The sequence below is a fragment of the Ranitomeya variabilis genome, chromosome 7 (assembly GCF_051348905.1).
Source record: "Ranitomeya variabilis isolate aRanVar5 chromosome 7, aRanVar5.hap1, whole genome shotgun sequence".
NCBI classification, from domain to species: Eukaryota; Metazoa; Chordata; class Amphibia; order Anura; family Dendrobatidae; genus Ranitomeya; species Ranitomeya variabilis.
In genome coordinates this window covers 221,459,449-221,473,703 of record NC_135238.1, presented here as the reverse complement: position 1 = coordinate 221,473,703, position 14,255 = coordinate 221,459,449, and the positions used below count along the sequence as shown (strand labels likewise).

At 46.6% G+C, this 14,255-nt stretch overlaps 1 protein-coding gene across 2 annotated transcripts in view; it reads left to right on the top strand.

Annotated features, from left to right (window-relative positions):
* MBD5 (methyl-CpG binding domain protein 5) overlaps positions 1–14,255 on the top strand; it is a 48,887-nt gene that overhangs the window by 24,304 nt on the left and 10,328 nt on the right. For both annotated transcript variants that reach the window (XM_077273001.1, XM_077273002.1), the window contains 5 exons: positions 4,681–5,004; positions 5,378–5,562; positions 5,845–7,008; positions 12,537–12,610; positions 13,687–13,762. In XM_077273001.1, the coding sequence (XP_077129116.1) occupies positions 4,681–5,004; positions 5,378–5,562; positions 5,845–7,008; positions 12,537–12,610; positions 13,687–13,762 (1,823 nt within the window). The remainder of the gene's footprint in view (positions 1–4,680; positions 5,005–5,377; positions 5,563–5,844; positions 7,009–12,536; positions 12,611–13,686; positions 13,763–14,255) is intronic.

Genomic DNA, 14,255 nt, shown 5'->3' with positions numbered 1-14,255 from the left:
GAAAGGATTGGTCGCAATCTCCCCTGATCGCACCTGGCTACTTAATCTGTTTTGTCCTCCTCGGAGGGCGCCTCTATTAAAAACCCATCCGATTGTCAGATCGAGAATATGGTTCGTTCAGCCTTTGAAGCCTCAGCAGCCGCACTCTTCCCATCTTTTGCCACTACTTGGGTGGCTAAGGCTATGACCCACTGGGCTGAGGTCTTGTTGTCAGCGGGCTGGATACCAATCTTCCCCCCCGAGTTAGCAGACCTCGCTACTCAGATAGCCAGAGCTGGAGATTTTGTAGTGACTCGTCACTGGATGCCGCTATCTGCGCTTCTCAAGCAGCAGCAAACGCCATCACCATCCAGAGGTCCTTATGGCTCAGGGACTGGCGTGCGGATTCTGCTTCCAAAAAGACATTGACTTCTCTACCATATCAGAGCGGTCACCTTTTTAGGCGAAAAGCTCGACCAATTGATTTCCGATGCCACCGGAGGGAAGAGTAAATTTCTTCCACAACCACAGGCTCGGTCCCGGTTTTTTTCGCTACAACTCAAACTGGTCCTCTACTTCCACATCTCCCTGTTCCGGCTGGGCACAACGTGGAGACAGACGTTCCCAGGCCTCTTATAAACCTTCCCCTTGATGGAGAGGCAGACCTATGCAGTCGGGATCCAGAGGCTCCAGAACGGGCAGATCTTCCACACGATGACTCCCTGTGGTATCCAGGGGACACCCTCAGAGTAGGCGGCCGCCTGCTTTTCTTCAGTGCTGCGTGGCTCTTGGTCATTCACGATGAGTGGTACGCGACTTAGTGTTCTCTGGATACAAGATAGACTTTTTATCTCGTCCTCCCAGGACAAAAGCGTCAGAGTTCTTCCAAGCTATAAGCTCTCTGAGAAAAGACGGAGTTATTATTCCGGTCCCTGAAAGCGAACGGTTTCAAGGTTTTTATTCAAACCTCTTCATGGTTCCAAAGAAGGACTGTACAGTACGGCCCATACTGGACCAAAAACTGCTGAACCCGTTTGTCAGGGTGCGACGGTTCTGGATGAAATCGCTTCGTTCTGTCATCGCCTCCATGGAAAAAGGTGAGTTCCTGGCGTCTATAGACATCCAGGACGCGTACCTCCACATTCCTATTTTACCTTCTCACTAAAGGTTTCTTCACTTCGCAGTTCAGGAACAATACTTCCAATTCGTTGTTCTGCCGTTCAGCCTCGCCATCACCCCCAGGGTATTCAAAAGGTCATGGCGGCTGCCGTGGCCATACTCCACACCCGAGGAATGGTGGTGCTACCGTATCTAGATGATATCCTCATCAAAGGCCCCTCTTTCCGCTCCTGCAAGGAGGCTGTGAACATCACAATAGATTCTCTTTCTCGCCTGGGTTGGAAGATAAACTTCAAAAGATCTTCCCCAGTACCAGCTCAGCGAATTTCCTTTCTAGGAATGATACTGGACTCGTCCCAGGGGTTGGTGCTTCTTCCCCAGGAAAAGATCTCATCCTTACAGAGGGAAGCTCAGAAGCTCTCTCAACCTCACACTCACTCTCTACTCGCTTCAGTATGAGAGTCCTCGGCAGGATGGTAGCAGCCTTGGAGGCGGTTCCATTTGCCCAATTACACCTCCGTCCCTTACAGCATGCCCTCCTGGCTGTTGGGGACAGGAACCCGTTCTCCCTCGACCGTCGGTTCTTCCTTCCCCAGCGAGTCAGACAGTTTCTCAGGTGGTGGACATTGAAATCCTCACTGAATCAAGGGAAGTCTTTTCTTCCAGTACATTGGCTAGTTGTGACAACAGATGCCAGTCTTCTGGGCTGGGGAGCGGGGTTCTTAGATCACACTGCTCAGGGCCGCTGGTCACTTCAGGAATGACGCCTTCCGATCAACATCTTAGAAATTCGGGCAATCAGGTTAGCTCTTCTCAATTCCATCCCTTCCTGGCGGGTCGCCCCACCAGGATTCAGTCCGACAATGCCACTGCAGTGGCATACATCGACCGACAAGGGGGAACCCGCAGCATGGCAGCCATGAACGACATTCTCTGTTGGGCCGAGGAAAAGCGCTCAATGATTTCTGCAGTTCACATCCGGAGTGGACAATTGGGAGGCAGATTTCCTCAGTCGTCAAGGCCTCGACTCTGGGGAATGATCTCTCCATCCGGAGATTTTCCACCAGATCTGCTGTCGTTGGGGAACTCCGGACGTGGATCTGATGGCTTTCACGGCTAAATTCCAAGGTTCGTACTCCCGTGGCATCATTTTCGGCTTCTGTACATACTTCCCCCGCTTCCCTTACTGCCGAGTGTCATCAAGAAGATCGGAGCGGAGGGAGAACTGGTAATCCTGATTGCGCCAGATTGGGCGCGCCGGGCGTGGTGCGCGGAACTAGTTCAACTAGTCGCCAGTGCTCCCTGGCAATTACCAAATCGCGCAGACCTCCTTTCACAGGGCCCCATTTACCACCAGAACTCCGAGGCCCTGTGTTTGAAGACATGGCCGTTGAGTCCTGGGTTCTAACCCAGGCAAGTTTCTCTCCGGAAGTCATCTCTACCATGATCAGCGCCAGAAAGCCTATGTCTTTGCGTATTTATCATCGCACTTGACAAACCTTCTTTTCCTGGTGCAACGACCGGGGACGTTCTCCCCTTGAATTTCCATACCTTCCATTCTCAAATTTTTTCAAACGGGTTTGGACTTAGGTCTCGCCCTTAGTTCTCTCAAGGGGCAGATTTCAGCCCTGTCCGTTCTGTTCCAACACAGGATTGCTACCAGATTACAAGTGAAGACGTTCATTCAGGGAGTCTCCCATAGGGTGCCGCCCTATATGATGCCTTTGGAACCATGGGACCTTAATCTGGTCTTCGGAGTCTTGCAAGAAGCTCCTTTCGAACCTCTACAAAGGATATTCTCCGTCTTTTCTTTCAAGGAAGGTTGCTTTCCTGGTTGCGGTCACGTCCATTAGACAAGTCTCAGAGCTGGGGCTCTGTCTTGTCAAGTTCCTTTCCTGAATTTTCATCAGGATAGGGTGGTTTTGAGAACATCCCCGTCCTTTTTACCAAAAGTTGTCTCATCCTTTCATCTCAATCAGGAGATTGTCTTACCGTCTCTCTGTCCGGCACCAGTATATCGCATCGAGAAGGCCCTCCGCACACTGGATTTAGGGAGAGCTCTCAAGAGGTACGTCTCGTGGACTGTGTCCTTCCGCAGGTCGGATGCCCTGTTTGTGCTCCCGGAAGGGCCAAGGAAGGGGTTTCCCGCTTCCAAGGTGACAATGGCAAAGTGGATTCGTTCAGCTATTCAGGAGTCCTACCGAGTCAGAGGTCTTCCTGTCCCAGCGGGGATTAAGGCTCATTCCACTCGGTCAGTGGGTGCGTCTTGGGCCATCCGGCACCAAACTTCGACAGCACAAGTTTGCAGAGCTGCGACCTGGTCCAGTCTGCATACGTGTTTACAAAACATTGCCATATTCATTCTCGGGCCTCGACAGATGCGACCGTCGGCAGATGAATTTTGCAGGCGGCTCTGCCCCATCTGTAGTCTGTGGGTGCAAGGAGCAGTTACAGTTGATTGTTCCCCACCCAGAGACTGCTTTAGGACGTCCCATGGTCCTGTGTCCCCCAATGAGGCGTAGGAGAAACAGGGATTTTTGTGTACTCACCATAAAATCCTTTTCTCCGAGCCAATCATTGGGGGACACAGCACCCACCCTATTGGCTTTGGTTTTCTGTGTTGGCTTGGTTTTGACATGGTTCATCCTGGTTAAATGTTAAGCTCCTACTGCTTTGTTACCGAACTGGTTCACTTGGAGCCAGCAGGAGGGTGTATACTGCAGGGGAGGAGATATTCTTTCTGTATTACTTAGTGTCCTCCTAGTGGCAGCAGCATAACACCCATGGTCCTGTGTCCCCCAATGATTGGCTCGGAGAAAAGGATTTTACGGTGAGTACACAAAAATCCCTGTTTTTTGTCAAAAGTAATTTTCTATGTTCTAGGTCAAATCACAGAACCCTGGATGTATTTTATTATTAAAAATATTTTCTTAACTCTCTCTGCACTTCTAGGTTCTCTTGTCCTTAGTTCCCTTTACCGTGCTGTATTGAAGTTATGTACACACATGTTTAAAGAGGATCTATCAACAGGATTCATAATATTAAATTAATATCACGAAAACTGCATTCATTACTAAATAGATTTTTTTTTTCACCTGATGAGGCTGGTGTATTTACTGTAAAAATACAAGTCTGAAAGTCTCTATAATACTTTGTGAAAGCTCACCTTGATCTCTGTTCACCTGGCCTGATTGACAGCTCCTCAGAGTCCATCCTTCCTGCTACTGCTGGATCTCCGTCAACCTACCCTGACTGAGTAGTAGGGACATTGAGGAGCTGTCACTCTGCCTACCTAGCCTCAGTGACGGCTCCTCTGGGTCCTTTCTTCCTGTTGCTGAATTTTTGCACACTTACCTCACCACCTCAATGTCCCTCCTCCCTGCTGCTGAATCTCTGCCCACGTAGCTTGAATTGCACAGCTCCTCAGTGTCCCTCCTCCCTTCTGCTGCTGAGATCTTACGCTGCTCTGAAAAAGCTGCAACGGTCAGTCAGGCTGTGTAGGGTGGAGAGTAAATACAGGGTTAAGAACGTACTCCCTTGTTCATCATGTTACTTACGCATTTACCTTTCTTGGTTCCTTAGGAGGTCCCTTACCATTGTCATCGGTTGCCATAGCCGGCACGGGTCAACCAGCCATCACCAAGACCACATCTGTCCTCCAAGATGGCGTCATAGTCACTACAGCCTCTGGAACGCCAATGCAGAGCCACCATCCCATGGGCAACAGCTTTCCATTTCCAGGACCAGAGCACACTAATAATCACTTTGCACAGAACACTAACAACAACCTTCCGCGACCTGTCAACCCGAATCTTCTAAATGCCCTGCCAATGGCGCTGCCCATGAATCAGCAGCATCTACTGAATCAGAATATCCTGCACATGCTGCAACCTCCTACGGGAGACGGTAAGACCCTACCTCTAGCTAATCTCTGCATTCGTGCTTGTCATTTTTTTTGGGGGGAGGGTGTATAAGTTTTTCATTTCTGTAGGGAACGGATCATTAGGATCTTAATTGGGTGATGCAGAAGGTGGTGACAGCAATTGTGATCACCGTTCCCCCTTAAATGGGCTAATTAGATCTTTGACAAATGTGGGTCCGCACCTAATCTCCAGGAAGGTGGATCTCCCACTATATCAGCCTGAGACTCTCAGGATATCATGGGAGTTGTAGTTCTAAGACTGGAACAAATGCTGGAATCGAAGTCTGGGGAGACTTCATCCAGTCTCTCATACCCCTAAAAGTCTAATGCTCCTAAAATGTGTTGTGTACCTTACAGGAGACCTGTCGTCTGTGAACAACACCCTGAATAACCATCAGCTGTCTCATCTTCAGTCCATACTAAACAACAATCAGCAACAGCAACTCCTACAAGGGTTCTCCAATCTACACGCCTTGAAAGGACATGTTCCCGGGCCTCCGAACAATATAAACCCCATGGCCTGTTTGTTCCAAAACTTCCAGGTAATTATATGTTGTGAAGCATTACACACTTCTCATGTTAAACGTTTGTTTTTTCTGTTTGTAGCAATTTTCTTCCAGGAGCCTTTCTTCATGTTATCACTCCTATCAGGAAATAGGATACATATCAGGGCAAGCTTCAGGATCTTTTCTTTTATCACCCCTCTACCCTATTATTGTATGTGTCCTCCTTTCTGATCCCCAAAGGGTTAGACCATTACTACATTTGTTCCAATCATTACTTTACTCCCTTGCATTCATTTTTTTTTTTTTTATTTCCAATAGGTGAGAATGCAAGAAAACAAAGAGGTAAATGCCCAGATGGGATTGTCTTCAATGCACCACGAAAACCCAAACTCTGCACTTCCTCCATTTCCAGAGAAATCCTGTACCATGCCGCATAGGACAGAGCCCTACATAAAAGATAAACGGGAGGGAGACGGCTCGGTGGACGCCATCTATAAAGCTGTCGTAGACGCGGCCAGTAAAGGAATGCAGGTGGTGATCACTACGGCCGTGTCCAGCACAACGCAGATGAGCCCCATCCCAGCACTAAGTGCCATGAGTGCCTTCACCGCATCCATCGGTGACCCGTTAAATCTCTCGAGTGCGGTGAGCGCTGTCATCCATGGAAGAAACATGGCAAACTCTGATCACGAGGTCAGGACAAGGAACTCTAGAGGTAACCGGATGAGGAAGAACTTGGATCACAGCAAACATATGGCTGATGGGGATGGGTTTGATTATTTAAAAGCAGGATGCAATACACCTAAAAGACAATGGAACGGGGGTCAGAGTCCTGGAGATGTGAACAGGTGGAAGTGTGAGGAGGTTCTGGACCACAACGCACAGGTCCATGGCAATCCTTACCAAGCAAGATCTGGCAACATCTCTATATTGCACTCCTTCGAAGATGAGCAGTGCCAGATTTTGTTGCCCCCCAGACATTGTCCGAATGATAAAATGCTAGAGGATAACTTCAGGTTTAACCATTACAAAAGAACTATGATGAGTTTTAAAGAGAGGTTGGAAAGCACGGTGGAACGGTGCGCTCACATGAACGGGAACCGGACCGCTCCGCACAGAGGGTACGGAGATCTGCTAAGCATCCCCAAACAAGAGATCAGTATGGATGAACAATCTCCCAGCTCTTCCAACAGTTTGGAGAGTTCTTTAGCGAGAGACTATATCCATTACAATGGAGACTTCCATGCCAAGGGCATGAACGGTTGCGCCCCAAGTCCCTCGGACACCAAGAGTATCAGTAGTGAGGACGATCTGAGGATACCCGACTCCCCGTCATCAAATGACTTAATGCCTTATAGGCCAAGGACGTTTAATATGGGAGACTTGGTCTGGGGACAGCTTAAAGGACTGGCCGCGTGGCCTGGAAAACTAGTGAGGGACAACCTCCACAACTCGTATCAACAGAACTCTGAGGAGGGGAAGGTACACGTCCACTTTGTATTTTTAGGATATATGAATTGTTTGAGCTGGGTACTGGCGTGTGGTACAAAGTGTTGTCTTCTAATATTCCCTTTCAGCTGAAGGTGGTGAATGCAGAAGGTAAAAATGTCTATTTTCAAGGGTTTATTGCAAATCTTGCCATAATGGATCAATAGTGATCTACAGGATTGAAGGTGCCACAGTACTTTGGCGAATGCCACGTCTCTTCATTCTTTACCTGGCACATGTTGACGCATTTTTGTTCCTGATTTTGCAGTTTAATTTTGTCCTATTCAATTTAAATAGGACCGAGCTGCAAAAACAACGAAAAGGCGCAACGCCACCTCGAATAATAGATCTTAAGGCTGCAGCTGAAAATCACGATAGTGCACACTGCAATTTTTCCACTGGTTTTACCTGCAAAACCTGATCAGCCGCTTGATATTGTAGATGAAACCGCTGCATTCCTGCAAGACTTAATGATTGTCCAGGGAAACAACATCAGCACAAAACTGCTGCGGGTCTGAACGCAGACTAAAGACAGGCCGTCAATTTTGAAGTCGTAGCAAAACGTTTTAATAGTGGAGGACTAGACCGTTTCAGTCTCGTGTGAATTTGCTGGATGTCTCCAGCCAGTCTGAGTGTCAGTCCTGCACAGATCAAAGCATTATCCAATAGTTTTGCACCATAAACTTCTGTGAATGTTAGTTTACTTTGCTCGCTCCAGTCCGGTGTTTGTATGACTTCTAGTACATCCACTTGACTTCCGCAGCCAATTACCAGCCTCAAAAGTTGCCCTTTTTTTACGTGTTAGCAACCAATATTGAAGACAGTGATTGACTGCAGCGGTCCAGGGGATGTACAGCATTTTCTTAGAGCTGTATGAGGACCATCTGAACTGGAGCAGTGGGGGATTTAAAGGGTAAACTTTTTGCAAAGGATTAAAAGGATTAAATGCACAGTGGCATCTAATGATAATTGTGATCTTTGCCTCGTTAAAGGCTTCTTCTCATCAGACATTTGTGGTTTATATATTATTATTATTATTATTATTATACATTTTTATAGCGCTATTTATTCAATGGCGCTTTACATGTGAATGGGACAAATGTGGACAAGTACTATAAACATGAGTAAAACAAGGCACACTCAAGTACAAGAGGACCCTGCCCGCGAGGGCTCACAATCTACAGGGGATGGGTGAGGATACACTAGGAGAGGGTTGGTCATGCGGCTGTTCAGCAGACAGAGGATAGCTGTAGGCTTGTCGGAAGAGGTGGGTCTTCAGGTTCCTTTTGAAGGTTTCCGTGGTAGGCAAGAGCCTGATGTGTTGGGGTAGAGCGTTCCTGAGTATGGGGGAAGCACGGGAGAAGTCTTGCATGCAGTTGTTGGAGGAAGAGATGATAGAGGAGTGTTTTGAACTGTAGCCTCTGGGCAATAGGAAGCCAATGAAGGGCCTGGCAGAGAGGAGAGGCTGGGGAGTAACGGGGAGACAGGTGGATTAGTTGGGCAGCAGAGTGTAGGATGGATTGGAGTGGTTCCAGAGTGCTAGAGGGGAGGCCAGAGAGTAGGAGGTTGCAGTAGTCGAGGCAGGAGATAAGGGCATGTACTAGTGTTTTTGTGGTTTCATGGTCAAGGAATGCACGGATCCGGGAAATGTTTTTGAGTTTGAATCAGCAGGAGGAGGCAAGGGCCTGGATATGTGGCTTGAAAGAGAGGGCAGAGTCAAGGATAACCCCGTGGCACCGAGCATGCGGGACTGGGGAAAGTGAGCAGCCATTGACATTGATGGATAGGTCGGGTGGAGGGGTAGAGTGAGATGGGGGAAAGATGAATTCTGTTATGTCCATGCTCAGTTTTAGAAAGCGAGCAGAAAGTAAAGATGAAATAGCAGACAGACATTGTGGGACTTTGGTCAGTAAGGAAGTGAGGTCAGGTCCAAATAGGTAGATCTGCGTGTCATCAGCGTAGAGATGATATTGTAAACCGTGGGATTCTATGAGCTGTCCCAAGCTAAAGGTGTAGATGAAGATGGGTAGGGGTCCCAAAACTGAGCCTTGGGGAACACCGATAGACAGGGGGTGAGATGAGGAGGTGGTGTGGGAGAGGGAGACACTGAATGTCCGCTCTGTTAGATATGATGAGATCCAGTATAGGGCTAAGTCTGATGTCAAGAGATGAGAGAATCTGTAACAGGAGGGAATGGTCCACAGTGTCGAAGGCAGAAGACAGGTCCAGGAGGAGGACAGAGTAGTGTCGCTTGCTCTTGGCGGTTAATAGGTCATTGGTGACCTTAGTTAGGGCAGTTTCAGTTGAGTGATGGGGTCGGAAGCCAGATTGTAAACGGTGAAAAAGGGAGCAGGAGGAGAGGTGGGAGGACAGTTCAAGATGGACAAGCTGTTCCAGTAGTTTTAAGGGAGAAGGGATATCGGGCGATAGCTGGACACAGAGGATGGGTTGAGGGAGGGTTTTTTGAGGATAGGTGCGATTGATGAATGTTTGAAGGATGAGGGGAAGACACCGTTTGTAAGTAAGAGGTTGAAGAGCTGTGTTAGGGCTGGGATGAAGACTTTTGCATAGTTAGGGATGAGGTGCTACGGGAACGGGTCAAGCGTGCAAGTGTTGAGATGTGATCTTGACAGAAGGGTGGAGAGCTGATTCTGTCATGGTGGAGAAGCTGGCTTTGGAAGAACAAGGCTGAGCAGTCAAGAGGACGGGTATTGGGGGCTGCGGGCCAAAGCTTTTTCTGGTTGTATCGATCTTCTGCTTAAAGAAAGAGGCAAAGTCTTCAGCAGAAATGTAAGAAGAGGGAGGAGGTGCTGGGGGTCGGAGTAGAGAATTGAAAGTGTTGAGCTGTTTAGGGTTGTGAGTCAGGGAGGATATGAGAGCTAAGTAGTAGGTTTGTTTTGTGGCAGTGAGAGTGGACTTTGAAGCTGGTGAGGGACTGCTTGTATGCGATAAAGTGCTCAGCAGAACGAGATCTCTTCCATCTTCGCTCAGCGACCCTGGAAGCCCGTCTCAGTTCTTTGGTCTGGCTGGTCAGCCAGGGCTGCCAGTTGATTGTACGAGTTTTGCTATGCGTGAGGGGGGTGGACGAATCAAGTGTAGCGGTTATTGTGGTGTTATAAAAAAGTGGCAGCAGCATCTGTGTCATGGAAGGAAGCTATGTCTGTAAGAGGGAGAAGGGACTCAAGAGAGTGAGTGTAAATTTAGGTGTTTGAGATTTCTGCAAGGGTGAGTGAGTTTGTGGAGTGGGGGTTGCACACTAGGAGAGGAGAGGGAAGAGAATGCAGTAGGTTGTGGTCAGGCAGGGGGAGGGGTGAGTTACTGAGATTAGTAAGGGAACAGAGGCGGGTGAAGATGAGGTCCAGTGTATGGCCACCTTTGTGAGTGGCTGCAGAGGACCACTGAATGAGGCCAAAGGAGGCAGTGAGCGATAAAAGTTTAGAGGCAGCTGGGGTGGAAGTGTCAATGGGGATACTGAAGTCACCCATGATGATAGTGAGGATGTCAGCAGAAAGGAAATGAAGTAGCCAGGTGGTGAAGTGGTCAAGAAAGGTGGAGATGGCTAGTTCTGGGGAGCGGTAGATGACAGCCAGCTGGAGGTTGGGGGGGTAGTAGATATGGACAGAGTGCACCTCAAAAAGGAAAATGCAGCTGGAGAGGCTGAGTCAGAGGGGGTGAGCCAGGTTTCAGTGATGCCAAGGAAGGAGAGTTAGTGATAAAGAGGTCATGGATAAATGACAGTTTGTTGCAGACAGAGCATGCGTTACCAATGGGTATGAGGTTATCGTGGTTACGAAGACGTGTAGAGGATCATGACAGGGGGTTAGAAATAAGTGTGGGGATGTGTTGAGGAGGGCCAGGATTAGGAGATACGTCGCCAGCAATGAGGAGTAGCAGACTGAGCGTTAGGTGGGAGCAGGATAGGACATGATGTGGCCCTGTGTGTCTGGAGAAAAAGGATTGTATGTGGAGGAACAGCTGTGAGGAGGAGGTGAGGTGGATGGGGAGGATGGAGGGGGAAATGACTAGTTCCTTACTAGGTGGAGGGATTGCAGGAGATAGGAAGAAATAGAGTAGTATGGGGGTGAATGTACAAAGAAACCAAAACATTATAGTAGTTTTTTATTCCTTTACCTTCCTGTCCATTCCAGTCCAATTGTAGTCTAATTCAGAGTAATTAGAAATCTGTAATTGGAAAGATGGTCAAACACGTCTGGTCAGACTCATGGCTTTGAATTTATGTGCCCCTAAGGGCTCCCAGCTGAGAGGGGATGTGGGCATGTGTGTCCAGAGCGCATGTTCACAGTTAAGCCACGTCATAAAGAGGGGGTGTGGGGTAGATTGATCATTTGGGTATGCAAGGGAGACGCAAAAGGAACGAAGTACATATGGATAGAAAATAATGGGTAAGCAAAGCATGCCAGGTGGGGATTATATGCACTTCATACAGACAGACAAAGCAGGAAAGTTAAGTGCATGAGCATACCAGGTGGGGATCATATATTGATTTGTATTTTTGGAAATCCCGTAGAAGTCTGTGTAGAATGTGCGGCCACTTATCCACAACTTAAGAGTTGCAAGTTATGACTCTTTGAGCTGGGACCTGCTTCCATCAGACACATTAGGGTAGCTTTTCAAGTAGTTTCTCTCCCCTGTGACCCCCTAGGGATGCACTAACTGCTTGACAAGACCCTTTACCAATCACAGCGGGATACTGTAATTTCCCGTTGACTGCTGGGGGTCCAGGAGCTTTTTTTTCATGATATCATCCCTCTTACCAGTCATTTAGAGGGGTCTTCTAAGGACACTCGCACATCAGCTGCTCCTAAAGTTGAGTGTTACTCAGATGATTAGTAGCAGGAGGAGTACGGTGATTTTTGTGTTCCATTCATGTGTGAGCTCCGCACATCCCTGACTTTTGATTTTTAGGAAGCATCGTGCTTCTCTAGATCTGTTTGGGTCAGATTTCTACCCACAAAACATTACTTTTTTATTTTTTTTATTAATTTTTACAAAACTTTACACTTTCATTAAAAAGAAATTGCATGAAGGTTCCCATCCCATGTGAAGTTTTATTTTAGAATTCAAGGGGGTTTTCTTTGTGTGTTTAGGAGAATTTTGTAGGCAGAAAAATGACCATTTCAGTAGTGACTGCGTCACCCATTTCCCAGAGTAACATTACATCCTAGCTTTATGTTTGATCGTTCTCTTGACTATGCAGATTGCTTCTTCAGAGAGGAAAAGGACTAGAACTCGAGAATTCCTACTTCCAATGTGACACCAGAGTTCTAGTCCTCTTCCTTTCAATATGTGACACTAGAGTTCTAGTCCTCTTCCTCTCTGCAGAGGCAGTTTGCAGATTTAATTTCCCAGAGGAGCATTGCAAGGCTTAAAAGCCTCCTCACATTGGCATGCCAGGCTTGGCATGTCACTCTCCACAAGGAGAATCATTACTTACCCCTTGGATCCCCATCATAAATAGGTGCCCGCTGTGGGATCGGATAATCTGATTTGATTTCTTTTAGATGGAGAGCGAGAAGTTGAAGACTCTGACGGAGGGACTGGAGGCTTACAACCGAGCACAGAAACGCAACCGGAAGTAAGGAGCGCGAATACATTACTTGGTCAGACCAGGGTCAGCAACCTGTGGCACTCAGCAGTTAAAGAACTGAAACTCCCAGCATGCCCTGAAAGCCTCAGACTGTTAGAGTCTGCTAGGAGATGTAGTTCCACAACAGCTGGATTCCTGCAAGCTTCTGAGCCCCCCACATAGAACGCCATCACTACCAAAAACAGCGCCACTCTTGTCCATGGCCATGCTTGGTATTACAGTTTTTATATGGCCATTAGAAAAATTTGTTTTGGTTAAAAGTGGATTCTTCACTTTTGAGAGAATTCCTGCATTGAGAAGCATTGCATGACACAGACTGGACCCCAGGTGTTACATTTCCCTACAGCGCCACCACAGGCGAAACTGAGCATTACATGGTGTCCATCTTATCAATAGCATATCTATTTAATACCAGACAGACAATGTCCTCTAGAGAGACACTTTGGGGGGGAGGGTCAATTTGCATTTGCATCTTTTTTCTTCGTTTTCTTTTTCCTGTTTGCTGCACTTTTCTTGTTAATTTGCACCATTTTTTTTTTTTAAAGACGATGGTATGTTATACTTGTGTGTATATAATATATTATAAATATATTGTATAATATATGTTTGTTATTGCAGTAACCTGATTCCTCATTTGCAACTTTTTTTTTTCTTTTTAAAAATCGCAATTTTTTTTTTTTTTGTGCAAATGTATTTTGTCACCTCCAGAATGATTTTATATACATCTGAAATTTTTTGCACACATTTTTGAGGAATACACACCATATTTAGTGCTAAAAAACAAAAATAAGGAGCTTTTTGGAGAATTGAATGCAGAAAACTAAGTTGCAAAAGACTACAGTAAAACTGACTTAAAAAAATTAAAAGACATAAATTATGAATATGAATCTGGGCCCCTTGTATCAGATTTCCACTATGTCCAAAGATCCTGGAGCGGATAGCCCCTTCTGTTAACTCAGAATTTCCTAATAGAATATATAAATGTGGGTTTTCTAGACGAGCTCTTTATTTACATAAACTTATTTTTTCCGTCAAAATGATCTTGACTTTTTTTTTCTTTTTAGGAGCGGAACACTAAATAATCATTTAGAAGCTGCAATACACGAGGCAATGAACGAGCTGGACAAGATCTCTGGCAATGTAAGTTATAAGCCCAATTGCTCTATACTGGGAAATAAAATGCAATCATATTTACAAGAGAATTATGCCTACAAAGAATGAGACCTGTCCAGCAAATATCAAGGCCTCAAAACTGAGGATTTAAGTTATAAAAAAGGGATTATATCTCATGGATCGCTAAGAAGCAGAATTGAGAAAACTTGTTTTGTCTGGGTTATGACCACATCACTATCTTAGTGATTTACCTTTAAGTTAATAAAATTGTAAGTTTTAGTCTGTAATCTTCAATAATTATAAATTTTCAGCCCCCTCTTCCTACTGATATGCAGTTTCTACCTGATCTCAAGTTTTAGATTTTTCTCCTGTGGGAGTGCCTCTCCCAGTAATACAGGCTGCATATGAGATCTGTGTGTATGCAGGGTGCTGCTGTCTTTACTTGCTTTCAAGTGTCAGCACAGCTCTAAGGCCGGCGTCACACTAGCGAGTTTTACAGACGTATGAGCGCAGAAAATAT